The sequence below is a fragment of the Ricinus communis genome, chromosome 1, assembly GCF_019578655.1.
Source record: "Ricinus communis isolate WT05 ecotype wild-type chromosome 1, ASM1957865v1, whole genome shotgun sequence".
Taxonomy (NCBI): Eukaryota; Viridiplantae; Streptophyta; class Magnoliopsida; order Malpighiales; family Euphorbiaceae; genus Ricinus; species Ricinus communis.
The window spans coordinates 9,193,170-9,208,055 of NC_063256.1; the positions used below are offsets into that span (position 1 = coordinate 9,193,170).

General features: G+C 34.7%; 3 protein-coding genes across 4 annotated transcripts; 1 reads left to right on the forward strand and 2 right to left on the reverse strand.

Moving 5' to 3' along the window:
- Window positions 1-1,055: 1,055 nt before the first annotated feature.
- LOC8265876 lies at window positions 1,056-3,750 on the reverse strand. 2 transcript variants are annotated; one of them, XM_015716855.3, is made up of 7 exons: window positions 3,043-3,750; window positions 2,881-2,955; window positions 2,699-2,756; window positions 2,558-2,613; window positions 2,162-2,224; window positions 1,600-1,692; window positions 1,056-1,340 (listed from the first exon to the last, which is right to left on the reverse strand). In XM_015716855.3, exons 1-7 carry the CDS (start codon window positions 3,097-3,099, stop codon window positions 1,092-1,094), a joined length of 651 nt encoding a protein of 216 aa, XP_015572341.1. In that variant the 5' UTR covers window positions 3,100-3,750; the 3' UTR covers window positions 1,056-1,091. The 2 variants fall into 2 exon arrangements, with proteins under 2 accessions (XP_015572341.1, XP_002515183.1); XM_002515137.4 differs by having other exon boundaries at window positions 1,600-1,668; window positions 3,043-3,597.
- A 2,749-nt stretch (window positions 3,751-6,499) lies between these two features.
- Window positions 6,500-8,305, reverse strand: LOC8265875 (L-cysteine desulfhydrase). The gene has a single exon (XM_002515136.4). It carries the CDS (start codon window positions 8,132-8,134, stop codon window positions 6,779-6,781), a length of 1,356 nt encoding a protein of 451 aa, XP_002515182.1. The 5' UTR covers window positions 8,135-8,305; the 3' UTR covers window positions 6,500-6,778.
- Window positions 8,306-9,553: 1,248 nt separating this feature from the next.
- Window positions 9,554-14,449, forward strand: LOC8265874 (protein transport protein SEC23). Its single transcript, XM_048376129.1, has 6 exons — window positions 9,554-9,751; window positions 9,875-10,848; window positions 11,006-12,826; window positions 13,534-13,650; window positions 13,759-13,830; window positions 13,998-14,449. The coding sequence occupies exons 2-6, from the start codon at window positions 10,381-10,383 to the stop codon at window positions 14,133-14,135; spliced, it is 2,616 nt and encodes an 871-aa protein (XP_048232086.1). The 5' UTR covers window positions 9,554-9,751; window positions 9,875-10,380; the 3' UTR covers window positions 14,136-14,449.
- Window positions 14,450-14,886: the final 437 nt, after the last annotated feature.

Below are 14,886 nucleotides of genomic sequence, written 5' to 3' on the forward strand. Positions count from 1 at the left end.
TTTATTCAAAAATTTATTCAAAAAAAAAAAAAATATATATATATATATATATATATATATATATATATATAAAATAAAAAGTTGATAAAATAAATTTAAAATAATTTTTTTATATTAATAATGATTAATAAATACAAAATCTTGCTATAAATATAAGAATTTTTCCGAGCTTCATCCATCGGCAAAAAGTTATGGTTATACTAAACTATAAATCAATTTATATTTTCCTCGATGGTTCTACTAAACTATAAATGAATTTATATTTTACCCAATGATTATACTAAACTGTAAATAGATTTTAATGTCGTTTAACGATCTTCAAATGAGTCTTGATTTTTTAATATCAAACTCAAATTCATCATGATGGAAGAAAAATAAACTCTTATAAAAGAAGATAAAATAAAACACTCATAATATTTTGTGAACAAAATTAACAAACTAAAAAAAGTAAAACTAACATAAAATCCTAAATGAATTTTCAATCAAATAAATTCATTTTTATTGTTGTGAAGCTTTGATTCATCTCCGCATGTTCAAACCTTAATAGTCATGAAATCTTTTTTTATGCATCTTTGATTTACCTTCTATTTTCTCAAATTCACTACTAAAAAAACAGAAGAGATTTTACTATCAAAATTTATAAATTTTGACAAAACTCATACAAAAAATTAAAAATATAATTTAGTCAGTTATTATAACTAAAAGAAAAACTCCTAAAAAAAAAACCAGTAAAGAGTTGAAATTAGCTACGACGACAAAAAAAATGTCTATAGGTAGCTAAAGTTTTCTCTCTTTCTTTTTAAGTGTAACATTGTTATTATATATAAAAAAATAAAATTAAAAGAAAAAAATTTAATATTATATAATATATTGACTTAATAATATAGAATTCAATTGAAAATCCTATCTATGTTTTTAGAATTTAGTTTAAATATAATCAATTCCACTCTAAACTAAATTTCACTTTATTTAAAACACATGAAATTTAAATTTGCAAATGAATTTCATAATTTTTATAGGCTTCAACCAAACACAAAATAAAAAACTATATGAAATAGTTAGCGAAATCAAAGATTTTTATAGCAAATATTCTAATCATCTTCACTTTCGTCGCTGTATGAAACAAGACCAGTTTTAGCAACATCATGAAACTCATTAGAACAGCCGTTAGGTATTTTCACTAGGTCTGAAGATTTTTCTGAATCAACATCAGGTGTTTTGACGTAGTCTGATGGTTCAACATTTCCATGACCTATTTTTGCTTTCTTTGCCTGTGGTTTGACCTTAATAATCATACTTAATGGGCGAGAAGGTGGATGCAGAAAAAAATGTTTATGCTCCTGCATGCAGAAAAAGAGGTTGCAATTAGAAACGGACTACGCCAATTTATAGCATTTTTCAGTTGGAAACAGGGCACTTTGGCAGTTAATCTACTTTGCTAACCATAAGAATCCATATCAATTAAACATAAAACCCAGAAAGGGATAAGTAACAATCAGCACACACAAAAGCCATACATGCACATCTCTTTCTGTGTGTATGTGTAAAGATTCTGATAAAAGAATTGTATGAAGTGCCATATTCCAGATTGATAGTAACCTGAACTACAGGAACAGGTGGTGTTTCCTTCAATTCATGTAAAATGGTAGACTGCGCTGCAACTGCTGCCTGAAAGAGAAACCAGACAACCATCTGAGATAAAAGGCGATGTGATAACAAAGATCAGAATCCCAAACATGTAAATAGAATATTAAATGGGGATGTTCTGAACAATCTGCGTATTGTATAATGTATCACCTATATGCTAGTAAAAATGTTTATGTTTGAGTCAGGAGGACTAATCTAAGCAGTGTCTGGTAAAGAGACGTAAGAACTTACTCGGCTCTAATTCCCAATAGCTTGAAAAATAATACATCGCCAAAATTATAAATCTAGTAGAAAATACAACTCCAGTTTTCTATTAGGATAATGCTGCTATTGATGGACTATTCCCCATAAGGAACTAAAAAGTCCCATTGTCATGAAATTTCAATAAAACATACTATCGATGCCAATTATTAAAAATAGGCTCCTAAATACGAAGTCAAAGCAAACCCCAAAATATATCAAGCAACTCTACATTTCAAGTACTTCTACAACTCAAAATCAGTTAGTAAATTACTTGGAAACTCCTTAGCTGTTGCGCTTCCTCATCTGCCACTTGTTGCTCATATTCCCTCCTTGACTGTTTACACAATAAAGACACAACAAAACAAAAAAGTATTAATCTTCCTGCAATATATCTCAAGCTATTTGTCAAAAAAAGAAAACAAAAGAAAACAAAAGAAAGTAAAACAATCCATTGTTCACGTCTCAACTCTTAATAATAAGAGTATATCTAACAGTACCTATCAATCTCATAGGATGTGCCATTGGAATGTAGTGAAGTTAACAACTTTTAAACAGTCTACATTAGACTATGAGTGATAACAGACATCTCTATTCAACCACTAGCTGAAATATAGATTACCGAAAAAGTAAATGAAAAGAAATTATTGAATCGACAGCACAGTCTCACCATTTCTAATTTATCAAGAAACTCAGTCTCATCTTCATCCAAAGCTTTAGGAGGTCCTGCAAAAAGATGAGTGATTGTAATGAATCTTCAGTTATATAATACTCATTAGCATGCAAGAACAAGAAATACTTAAGAGCCTACTATGTTTAAACCGTTCATTAAATTCTGCATCTTTCTTGTCTTTATTCTCCTTTAAAATCTGCAAGTTAAAAGTAAAAATAAAAAAAAGGGACTGATTATAAACCATATTGATTGTAGTAAATGTAAATCCTGAGTTGTAGTTTAAGCTCTTCATTAAAATTAAGCATTTTATCGCAGCAAACCTCGTAGAGAGGCCTGTCTCTCTGGGCAGTGCCGTCTTCAACACGCTCACCTCTTGATTTCTTAGCCTCATCTAACTGTAATAACAGATTTTTTAGTTAAAATTAAAATTAGAAGCAGAAATCAACAACAGAGAATTAATTAGGGTAATGAATTGGGAATACCTGTTCCTCCGATACGAAATTCATTAATTTTATTGGTCTTGAAGATCCCTCCTCCATCTTTTGAAAATTTTCCCCCCTTCAATTACCCAAATCTATATATAATTTTCTCCTTCCGTTGAGCTTCAAAAATCAATTAAACTCGTTTTTAAGTGACTTCATGAGCTTCCTCCATGCCTGACGCTACTGATACCGTTTAATGGGTAATTCGTAACCAAGTGGACCTTATTATGGGCTTCCTTTCCTTGCACTCTTACGTTGGCTAAGCATTTTTGTCTTTTTGGTTTGGTGTTATTTTTGTAGACTTTAAGCCTGTACCCTTTTATTGTTATTTTCCTTTTCTTACTTTTTTTTCTAATCAACATTCTGTTGTATATATCTCTGCGTCTCCTCTTTTTCTCTCTATTTTCTTGTTTTTCAGCAAAATTTTCTCTTTTCATCCACCATCAACAGTAGTTTTTTTTTTATTAATTAGTTTTAATAAATAAATATTAATATTTTTTTTAAGAGTTTTATGGTCATCTTTTACGGGGGTTTTGAATTATCCTTTTATAGAAATTTTATGGTTATTCATTATAGGAATATTGAGTTCTCCCTCTATGAGGAGAATGGTAAAAAAAAAAAAAAAATTAAATCCGATATTTAAACTATCAGGTTTGTCAAAAGACATCTATAAAATCGATATGTGGCTTAGCGCCACCAAATGGAGCATTTTTTCTGCAGAATTGTAATTTATTACTCCGTCAACACAATTGATGATTGTTATGAATAGATTTTTTTTAAAATCGATGTATGGTTTAGCACCACCGAGTGGAGCGATCTTTCCGCAAAATTATAATTTATTACTCTGTCAACACGATTAATGATTGTTATGAGTAGATTTCTTTACTTGTATTTCTTGATGTTTTATATTTATTTTTATCGTTTATATCAAGATGTACTTATTAATTCTCATTAATAGAATATTCATATTTCTTCTAAAAAATATATTCTATTGTAGATATAATCACCATCGAAATTTTAGCTTTCTAAATTGGATTTTTTTCAAGATTCAACTGTAACAAGTTTAAACAGTTAGCTCATTCAAACAAAGAGTACACATGTGTTAAAAACTCACCTATAATCTCATCTAAATATTATTCTTTTATGTTAAGAACTCGTCTATAATTTCATCTAAATATAATACCAACTCTCATCTAATGCTAAATTTGATTGAAATCTATTACAAAATTTATTTCATTTGATAAAAGAACACGAAAGAATACGAAAGATACAATAAAATAAAAATAATAAAATCAAAAAAGATATTTTGATGTTATAAATATATTGACAAAATAATATGAAATAAGATCATCATAAGATAAGATAATCCAATTATAACGTTGAAAGCAATTATTCTTTAACCTTATATACTTTCCGATTTAATCATTGGATTGAGTTTCAAAGTACATCACCTGGCCCATCCTCACATGTTTACTTTTTTATAGGTAGAGACCTCTCCAGTTCAAGTAAAGCCATCAACTAACCTCGTTACCAAGGAAAATTTTGCTGACACCAATTACTATTGTTATTATTATTATAGCTTGGCTGAGTACTGAGATGAATAAACGGGATTACATTATTTTTATTTTTTTTATGAGATTCAATCCAACTAAGCCTCTGAATACTTGCTTGGTGGCAATCTAAGAGTCGATAAAGATTAGTTTAATTGTTTCCTCAATAGCTAAGCAGCAAAGAACTGTCTCTGAAGGCAAAAGCACAAAATTACAGTCCATATGGAAATTCTAGCTAGTGTTGGGCATGATTCGAGTACACGGTCCAGTACACCTAGCTAAGATCATTTAGCAGTTAGTTCTGTTGTTGGTATATATCCAAAAAAACACTTTTGACGATGCACATATAATTTTTACTACTAGCCTCATTCTTATCAAATTTATGAAGCCACAATTACAACGTCAACAAGGTCGCTAGTTATTTGAAGCCAAAAACAAGATAGAACAAAATTAACCAACTGAAAGCATATGAATTAACAAAATAGAATGTCAGGCATTCAAAAACTTGTCATGGTTGCAGTTATAGATATAGCTTGGGCACAGAAAGTAGCCATTCAGCTTATATTGGTCAAAGGACTACAGAATTCTTTCACGGTTTTATTTTTGCACATAAAAAAATTTCTCTAATCTGCTTGTTAAACTGTGGAATGTTTCAAAATTTTCCATTTCACTATACACAAGCATCAGAAAACCCAGGATTGCTTTTCCATAATGGCTGTTGTGATGTTTGCAGTAAACTGCTATGGAAGAATGGAAGAGAATCAAAGAAGAGATACCTTCTGACTTTAGATACTACATATGCCAACAAGCCACTTGAGAATTGAGGGACGTATTTCCCAAAATTTGAAAAGTAACCATAAGTCAAGAATCTTCAAATTACACCTCTCCAAGGCCAAATTAATCTAGAGAGACACAAGTACTTATGACAACGACTCCAAAAGAAAATCTTCCGAATCCAAGTAGCGCATAAAGCCACATAAACTGAAGAACATAAAATACACGAGGGTAATCATGTATCACACTTCCAATGAAGCATACAAGGGAATGCTAAGGAAAAAAAGTAGTAGGAAAAGAAAGATAAAAGATGCACTCCTCCAAGGTGATGTGGTTCAAACTTCATACAACTGACAAACAAGATCAATGTTACCAAAAAATCAAATCCTTAACTGCTGCAGTCAGTTATTCATTATCTTGAATACTTCAATCAGTCTCTCCCCAGTGCTTCTCACTCTCCAAATTCCTATCATAAATCACCCTCCAGACACATATCATCATCGCTTTATGCAACAAAGATGACATAGACCATGCAAATTAAGTCCTCATATCACAACCCTAAAATTTAAAATGATCAGGGTTGTACAGTCCAAATAGATAGCCCAGCAAAGAGATAGTCATTGCTTAATAGAGCAGTATGCCTCTTCTACTTTTTGTTAGAACTCCATCCTACCTGTTCTTGTATCCATTTTGGCTCTTCTGAAAAATTTTAGTGCATCAACACACAAAGATCACCAAAATCATTATACTCCAACCTTGTATGTTCTGAAACTGAATCCTAGAAGAAATACTCGTCCTCCTAAAACCCTTCTGACCAGTTGCTCAGACTACTGGTCAGGCGACTTTCTAACCACAGAGTCTGTAGCATAAGAGAGCACCTTCTAAACCAAGAGAGATTGCAAGTCGATCATCTCAATAGCTATACAAGTTCATTTCAGATGGTCTATTCCAGTATTTCAACATTTTTAAAGAATTAGAATGGGATAATAGGAAGAGAAAGTGGCTTAAGACAGAAGACTAAAAGTGCAGCATTGGAACAGACGTGATGGACACTAATTTAAAATGCAGAAAGAGAGTCACTGACAATTAGATGTGCAAACAAAACTGATAAATGATAATTAACCCTGGAAAGATAAAGGAATTGCCATTTATTTCAGAAAGCCACGCGCATGCTTCCAAAACTATCATTTGCACAGAATGCAGAAAGCTATCCAGCAGTGCAACAATACTATGTCTAAACTGATAATCCATGATTATTTGCTCCTTCTGTTCCGTAAACTACAGTATCATCAGATCATAAGGAAGTTATTTTCAGAAGTAGAAAAGAGAACAATCAGCACAGAGACATGTAACTTGACATATTTATACAGATGATCCGCAAGAGAGTCCAGTTATGCCAAAAGGATACCTGTTCACCCTGCAAAAAGCTTTTCAGATATATGTGGATCCTTGAGAAGCTGATTTATAGCATTCCTAAACTTGCAATAATCCTCAAAAGTATTATAAACCTGATAAGAAATTCTTGCATACGCAGTTATAAACCCATCCTTATCCCTCATACCCAATTCACCATCTTTTGGAGCCTGATAATGAATAGGAACCTCAACCCCATAATTATCACGCAAATGTGATCTTAATCTCAAAGCGTCATCTTGACTCTTAACAAGCAATCTCGAAGGCAAACTAACCATGACCATGCCAGCACACATCTCAGGTGGCACTCCAAGACTTGTCCCCCATGATTGGGCTAACATTTTCCCCATCTCAACAACCTTAGCATGGTTCCTCTTCATTATTCCATCAACTCCACCTTCAAAACGATTTACAAACTCCAAAGCAGAAGGTACAACAAGCTGTGAACTATAATCTCTTGTACCAATCCATGCGCTCTCTATTGGCAATCCATTTCCATGTTCATGTGAAACCACAGGGTGATGCAAACTCGAAGCCGAAGTATTCTTTCTACAATACAAAAATGCAACTGATGGTGGACAAAAGAACCACTTATGTAAGTTACTAACATAGAAATCAGCTCCAATCTCTTTAACATCTATTTTAACACTACCAATAGCATGGGCTGCGTCAACAAAAACCTGGTCCACGCCTTCTTCTCGACAAATTTTAACTAATTCTTTAACAGGAGTAACAACACATGGCATTGATGTAATATGATCAATTATTGCTAACCTAACTTTTTGACCGTTAGATTTACCTTTTACCAATCCTTTTCTAAACTCGGTAATAATTTCTTCATCAGAGTTGACCGGAAACGGAAGGTGAACTTCGACTACTGAACCGCCAGCACGCCTGACGTAAGCTTGGATAGATTTTTTTACAGCTTCATAAGCACAGTGGAGTATCAAAACGACGTCGTTTTCCTGAAATTTACCGTCGGTGAAAGCACGGCCAATTTGCTGGAGAACAATAGCGGCGGCAGTTGTGGCGTTGTCGACAAGAGAGATTTCGTCCACGTCATTAGCATTAATGAGGTTTTTAATAATAGTCCGTGAGTGACGTATTCCTTTGCGGAGAGTGTTAAAGTAGAAATCGTCGGGTTGTTGAAGGAACTTTAACTGCCAGTTTCTTTGATCGGCGAGGACTGATCTAGGGCAGCTACCGAAGCTGCCGTTGTTGATTCGAGCTACGTTTGGTCGGTGGTGAGAGAACTCTTCTCGGATTTCGGGTTCGGTTATGAACTGAGTAAGTCGGGACTTTTTGGTGAGGTGGTGAGGTTTTACGTCGCCGTTTCGAGGATCTTCGTTTTCCATGGAGTGAGTTAGGGGTCGTGAAGCATGATTTTAGAAATGCTTCGGCTGTGAGAGAGGTGCAACAGAGGCCTCGCCTGGATGGCGAGATGGGTCGTTATCTGGTTATAAAGTTATAGATGGTGGTGCTACGGGTGACGGGATGTAAACAAACGTCGTCGCTTTTCAGAAGTTTTTCTTTTTCTACATTTTTATATATTTAGTTCCTTTCAGATATTAGAATGTCGGGTAAATTGACGAGATGATCCCTCAAGTTTTCTCTTTATATTACCATCTTTCCTAATTTTTAATTTGTACAAAAAGTTCCGTAAATCTTAATTGCACTGTTACTAAGCTTTTTTTTTATCAATCTTCATTTAAAGGACCGACGAAAAGATAATGTGGCATGACACATGGATAGTTCTCTATTTAAAGATAAAAATACATTTTAAAATCTTTTACCAAGTCAGTAATTTTTTATTATATTGATAAAAGAAAAAGTAATTACTATTTAACTCTTGTATTTTTTTATATTATACTAGTTACTCTCTGATATTTAAAAAATATATTTTTTGATCCTTTTATTTTGTAATTTTATACTAAAAATATATTTCGTTAAATTTTTTATTAGAAAATCGTTAATTAAGTTTGGTTATATACTATTTGCCTCCTGATTTTTTATGTAATATATAAATTGCCCCTTATATTTTTTTATTTCACTAAAATCCCCTTGCATTTTGAAAGTCAACGTAAATAAGGATCTAAATTAATAAAATAAATATAATTTGATATTCAAACTTCTTATCAAATTTACAATTCTGACTAAAGAGGTCTTTAATATAAATTATAAAAGAGAATGATGAGAAAATATATATTTTTTAAATGTCAGAGGGTAACTAGTATTATATAAACAAATACAAAAGTAAATAGTAATTATTTTTTAAAATAAATAATTTATTAATTTGTATTGCAATATATTCAATTTTTAAAAAGTTATTTTGTAAAATTTATTAACAAGGTGACATGCCATGTTATATTTCTATTGGTCATTTAAACGAATATTCATACTAAATGATTTAGTGATAATTCAATTAAAATATATGAAGTTTTATAATAGAAATCGAAATTAGGGTGACAGTGATATACAAGGCAAATTTGAGAGATCATATGTGCAATTTATCATAGAATGTCGTGTTACCATTAGTTGTACTTCAAAGAATGATCATCACACGATTACGTGAGTAATTTTCCATCGTCAGATTTGTATATTAAAAAAGGACTTATGGTCAACTAACAATCTGATCTAGCCACGTGGAGAAACTATTTGGGCCTTGGAGTAACGGATCTAGGTTGTCCAGACTCTAGAGCGTAAAAACGGCGGCGTATAAAAAATTGCATGTTTTCCCACATGGCTTCCAACTTCCAAGAGTCCAAGAACGGATGTGTAGCTAAATCCCACAGTCCGTTTGTCATGAACAAAGAACCGGGCTGACTCGGTTTTAATTGCTCAAGTCAAGCGCTCAGTCAGGACTCAGGAGTCAGGGCTCAGGACCCATAATTTGAAAGAAGTAAACAAAATAAAACAAGAAAAAAAAAAAAACTCTTTCCTATTTTTCTCGATTCTCTTCCCCTCTTTCTCAGGTATGCGGATTGCATTTTCCTCACCTCATTTTTATTAAATGATGACATGATATGTATAAGCATAATAACCCTAGATCTTTTCTTTTAACATCCTTTTCTGTTTTCTTTTTCTTCTTTGGCTAGATTTCACTATGCAAGAGGGAAATTTTTTGTACCCAATTTTGCAGATGCAGAGGTAAAAAGTGCTAGGAGATAAGGTTTTGATCACAGTCCTTTGATCTTTCTTGAGGATTCTTGATTGGGTCTTAACTGTTTTGGAATTCTTTGAGCTGGGTTTTGATCAAAACTCGTTGTTGGTTCTTGATTGTTCTGGGGAATTTAGTTTGTATTGAGCGTTTTGGTTTCTCTAGACTGGCAATCCTTTGAATTGTACTTCAAAGAATAAGTATCGAGTTAGAACTCATCAGCTGCTTCTGTGGCAGTAATTCGTTGTCTTCTCTCTTTCGTTGTTTCTTTACTCTTCTTAATCTTGGCCGATTGAAAATTCATTCGAGTGTCAAAGTCTTTACTTTGTATCATCTTCTCGTGTATTTTTAGATTGATACAATTTGTAGCTTTCTTTAAATCTTATACTTGATTTTGGGTTTTTGAAAGTTCTTGTTCTCGAATAAAGGTAGTCTGTAACTGCAATGGCAAATAATCCACCTCAACCTTCCGTTGGATATCCTCTCACTATTACTCCAAAAATTGATACATCAACACCTGAGAAAAGTCCAATTCCTCCTTCGCCTCCAATTTTAGCTCCCAGATTTCCCCCTCCAATTTTGCAACAAGACCAGGTCCTTTCCCCCTCAATTAAAACTCCAAATTTACTATCATCAGCCAACGGGGTTAATATAGGAAGCCCAATTCCTCACCTAAGTACTCCCCCTGGCCCTCCTGTGTTTTCTTCTCCTGTCCGGCCTGCTGCTGTGCCTTTTCGAACTTCTCCTGCAACTCCTCAGCCAATTGCTTTCTCATCAGGCTCTTCATTGCCTACATCATCACCTCCGCATTTCTTAAATGGGTCCCCTGAGTTGCAGCACCAAGTTCCCCAAGTTTCAGAGGACTCAATGCCTGCTGAGGAATTATCTTGTATCTTATTCTCTGCTCACAAGGTATTGTTGCTAATACAATTTTAGTTATCATGAGATTCTCAATGCATTTGGGGGTACATGTTAATTATCATTGTCGAATAATCTTAGTTAATTGTGGAACACATATATAATTGGAATATTTGAAAATTATGTCTATTTGGTTCATTGTTTCATATAGGTATTGAGGCAGAAGAAACTTGCAAATGTGCCTAGTTTGGGTTTTGGGGCATTGATTTCTCCTGGAAGAGAGATTTCACCAGCTCCCCAAATAATTCAGCGTGATCCCCATCGATGCCAAAATTGTGGAGCTTATGCAAATCTCTATTGCAAGATATTACTTGGTTCAGGCCAATGGCAATGTGTAATTTGCCGTAAGTTGAATGGAAGTGATGGTGAATACATAGCTCCAAGCAAAGAAGATCTTCGTAATTTACCTGAACTGTCATCGCCCCTCGTTGATTATGTCCAAACTGGGAACAAGAGACCTGGTTTTATTCCAGTTTCTGATTCCAGAATGTCTGCACCCACTATTCTTGTTATAGATGACTGTTTAGATGAAGCGCACTTGCAACATCTACAAAGCTCCTTGCATGCGTTTGTTGATTCACTTCCCCCTACGGCAAGAATTGGAATCATATTGTATGGCCGAACTGTATCAGTTTATGATTTTTCAGAGGAATCAATGGCATCTGCTGATGTCCTTCCTGGTGATAAATCACCTACTCAGGAATCCCTGAAAGCATTGATATATGGAACTGGGGTGTACTTATCGCCTATGCATGCTTCAAAAGAAGTAGCACACCAAATATTTTCATCATTGAGACCATATAAATTGAACATTGCAGAAACTTCAAGAGATCGGTGTCTGGGTACTGCAGTTGAGGTTGCGCTGGCCATAATTCAAGGACCATCTGCAGAAATGTCTCGAAGTGTTGTCAAAAGGGCTGGAGGTAATAGTAGGATTATCGTGTGTGCTGGGGGACCTAATACTTATGGCCCTGGATCAGTCCCTCATTCGTTTAGTCACCCAAATTATCCTCATATGGAAAAGATGGCACTCAAATGGATGGAGCATCTGGGTCATGAAGCTCATCGTCAAAATACAGTGGTTGACATCCTATGTGCTGGAACTTGTCCTGTTAGAGTTCCAATTTTACAGCCTCTTGCAAAAGCATCTGGGGGTGTCTTGATTCTTCATGATGACTTTGGAGAAGCATTTGGTGTAAACTTGCAAAGGGCATCTATCAGGGCATCAGGCTCCCAGGGTTTACTGGAAGTTCGGTGTTCTGATGATATTCTTATTAGTCAAGTTGTGGGTCCTGGTGAAGAGGCACATGTGGAACCTCATGAAACTTTTAAAAATGATACTTCGCTCTCTGTTCAATTGCTAAGTGTAGAAGAAACCCAGAGCTTTGCTCTCTCCATGGAAACTAAAAGAGAAATCAACAGTGATTGTGTATTTTTCCAGTTTGCAATTCAATACTCGAGCATTTATATAGCTGATATTTCAAGAGTTATCACTGTCAGATTGCCTACAGTTGATAGTGTTTCAGAATATCTCGAGAGCGTTCAAGATGAAGTGGCTGCAATTCTTATTGCCAAGAGGACCCTCTTGCGAGCTAAAAACTCTTCAGATGCAATTGATGCGCGGGCAACAATAGATGAGAGAATTAAAGACATGGCCTTGAAATTTGGGTCACAGGTACCAAAGTCAAAACTTCATCGGTTCCCAAAAGAACTTTCGTTATTGCCAGAGCTCCTTTTTCATCTTAGAAGAGGCCCACTTTTGGGTAACATTGTTGGCCATGAAGATGAGAGGTCTGTATTACGGAATTTGTTTCTCAATGCGTCATTTGATCTTTCACTCCGAATGGTAGCACCTCGATGTTTAATGCACCGAGAAGGTGGCACATTTGAGGAATTGCCTGCTTATGACCTAGCAATGCAGTCTGATACAGCTGTTGTTCTTGACCACGGCACTGATGTCTTCATCTGGTTGGTAAGCTGCTAAACTTTTCTTCTTGCTGTTTTTAATATGCCAACTTTTTATTAAATGCCTGGTGCTTTAGATTTGTATCATATGTGTTTTGCCCTTCTTGTGACTATGATATATGCATCTTAATTTAAAAAAATAATAAGAAGAACTACTATGCTTCCTTCAACCGCATGTATACAAATGTGCAGACCTGTACCACTATGAATGCCATTCTCATCCACCTCTTAAGTGGGGAAAGGAATTCAAGAATTGTTTACAACTTAGTTGTATCATGCTTCCAAATGATTTAATATTAACAGCAAACATTGTTGAGGAAAATTTATTTGTCATTGATGCTTAGCTAATAGCTCCAAGTTTATGGAAGAAAATATCCGTAAGAGAAACAATATCTAATCTTCACATCTCCAAAGTCCCTGGTACATGACATTTCAGAATTGTTTTATGAATCATCAAGGGGTAGAGAAAGTATCATTATTTCGAAAAAAGAAATTACAATTATTTTTCCAGATGCAACAATTAAAAATAAAAATTAAACGTCTTTTGGCAATAGACTTCAGCAGACTTTCTTGAAGTCATTGCCAAACTTCAGAAATTCAATGGGGTCATGTAAAGTTTGCAACACTTGTAATATTATGACCATCTTACTTATGAACATTAAAAGTCTGTTCATTCAGCTTGGAACCTGTGTGCTAATTGTCATATCATTACAGGGCGCTGAACTAGCTGCTGATGAAGGACGAAGTGCAGCAGCCTTAGCAGCTTGCAGAACATTAGCTGAAGAGCTCACTGAATTGCGGTTCCCAGCTCCTAGGATCCTTGCATTCAAGGTTTTCTTCCCATTATTTCTTTATCAATTTTATCTTTATTTTTTACCCGTTAAATCATTCTAATCTTTTCCCACGTTAAAGAACTTAATTTTCTGGTTTAAACAACAGGAGGGGAGTTCTCAAGCCCGATACTTTGTTTCTCGGTTAATACCAGCTCACAAGGATCCTCCTTATGAACAGGTGAAATGAATAAAAATTTCTTGGTTTTTTTTTGGTTATTACCTTTTCAAAGCTCCAGGTCAGCCATGGTGCCTAAGCAATGTTGATTATGATCAGATGTATTTTGGCAGGCCTTTATCAGACAATGGCCCCACCTATTTAGTGATGTTTATTTGCTTTGCTTGCAGGAGGCAAGATTCCCGCAGCTTCGTTCTTTAACAACAGAACAGCGGACAAAGCTAAAATGCAGCTTTATTCATTTTGATGATCCTAGTTTATGCGAGTGGATGCGAAGCTTAAAAGTGGTGCCACCAGAACCAAGTTAAGCTGTACTCTTTTGCAATTTAGCGGCTAGTGTACCTTTAGAAAGAATCTTAGGAGCTGCATCCTACTTTGGCCATCGGAAACCTGTCTTCTCTCATCTGTCTTTTTTTTTTTTTCTCTTTTCTTTAGTGGTTAAAGGGGATGCTTCTTGGATGATGCCAAGGAATACATCTAATTATTTCCCCCATTTCTTCTTCTTTTGGAAGTAGGAAACATCTATACTCGACTGTCAAAAAGTTTTGATATTGTGTCATCGTACTATGTTTCTAAATTGAGACACTCTTTGGGGAAGCAATAAAAAGATTACCTTTTCTGATGTACCCTCCCACTTATTTTACAGCAGTTGATATGATCTCTGAAGCAAATAACAGATATGACCATGCATGGAGGCAACTATAATCTATAGTTACACGTCATTGGATGTGAAACTGCACACGTTCCTGAACTCTTCAAGGGGTTGTAAAGTTCTATCTGTGCTACTTTTAGGTTACAGGCGCTCAAGTATTAAAAATTTACAAGCTCATCCATTTGTTGCAATGTAGCCTGTGATTCAGTGTGCTTTGGTGGTGACATAGGAATAGAGAGCATGAGCACATGTGTGCATAGCCTAACAGCAGAATCTTAAAAGTATTTTCATACCTAAGGTGTGTTGCACGATTGTTTTTGCAGCTAATATATTAATAATGTGTCTGCTTATGCAACACCACCACTACTCTCTACTTAGTTGTCACCGGTTCGGAGCTGGGGTTGGGC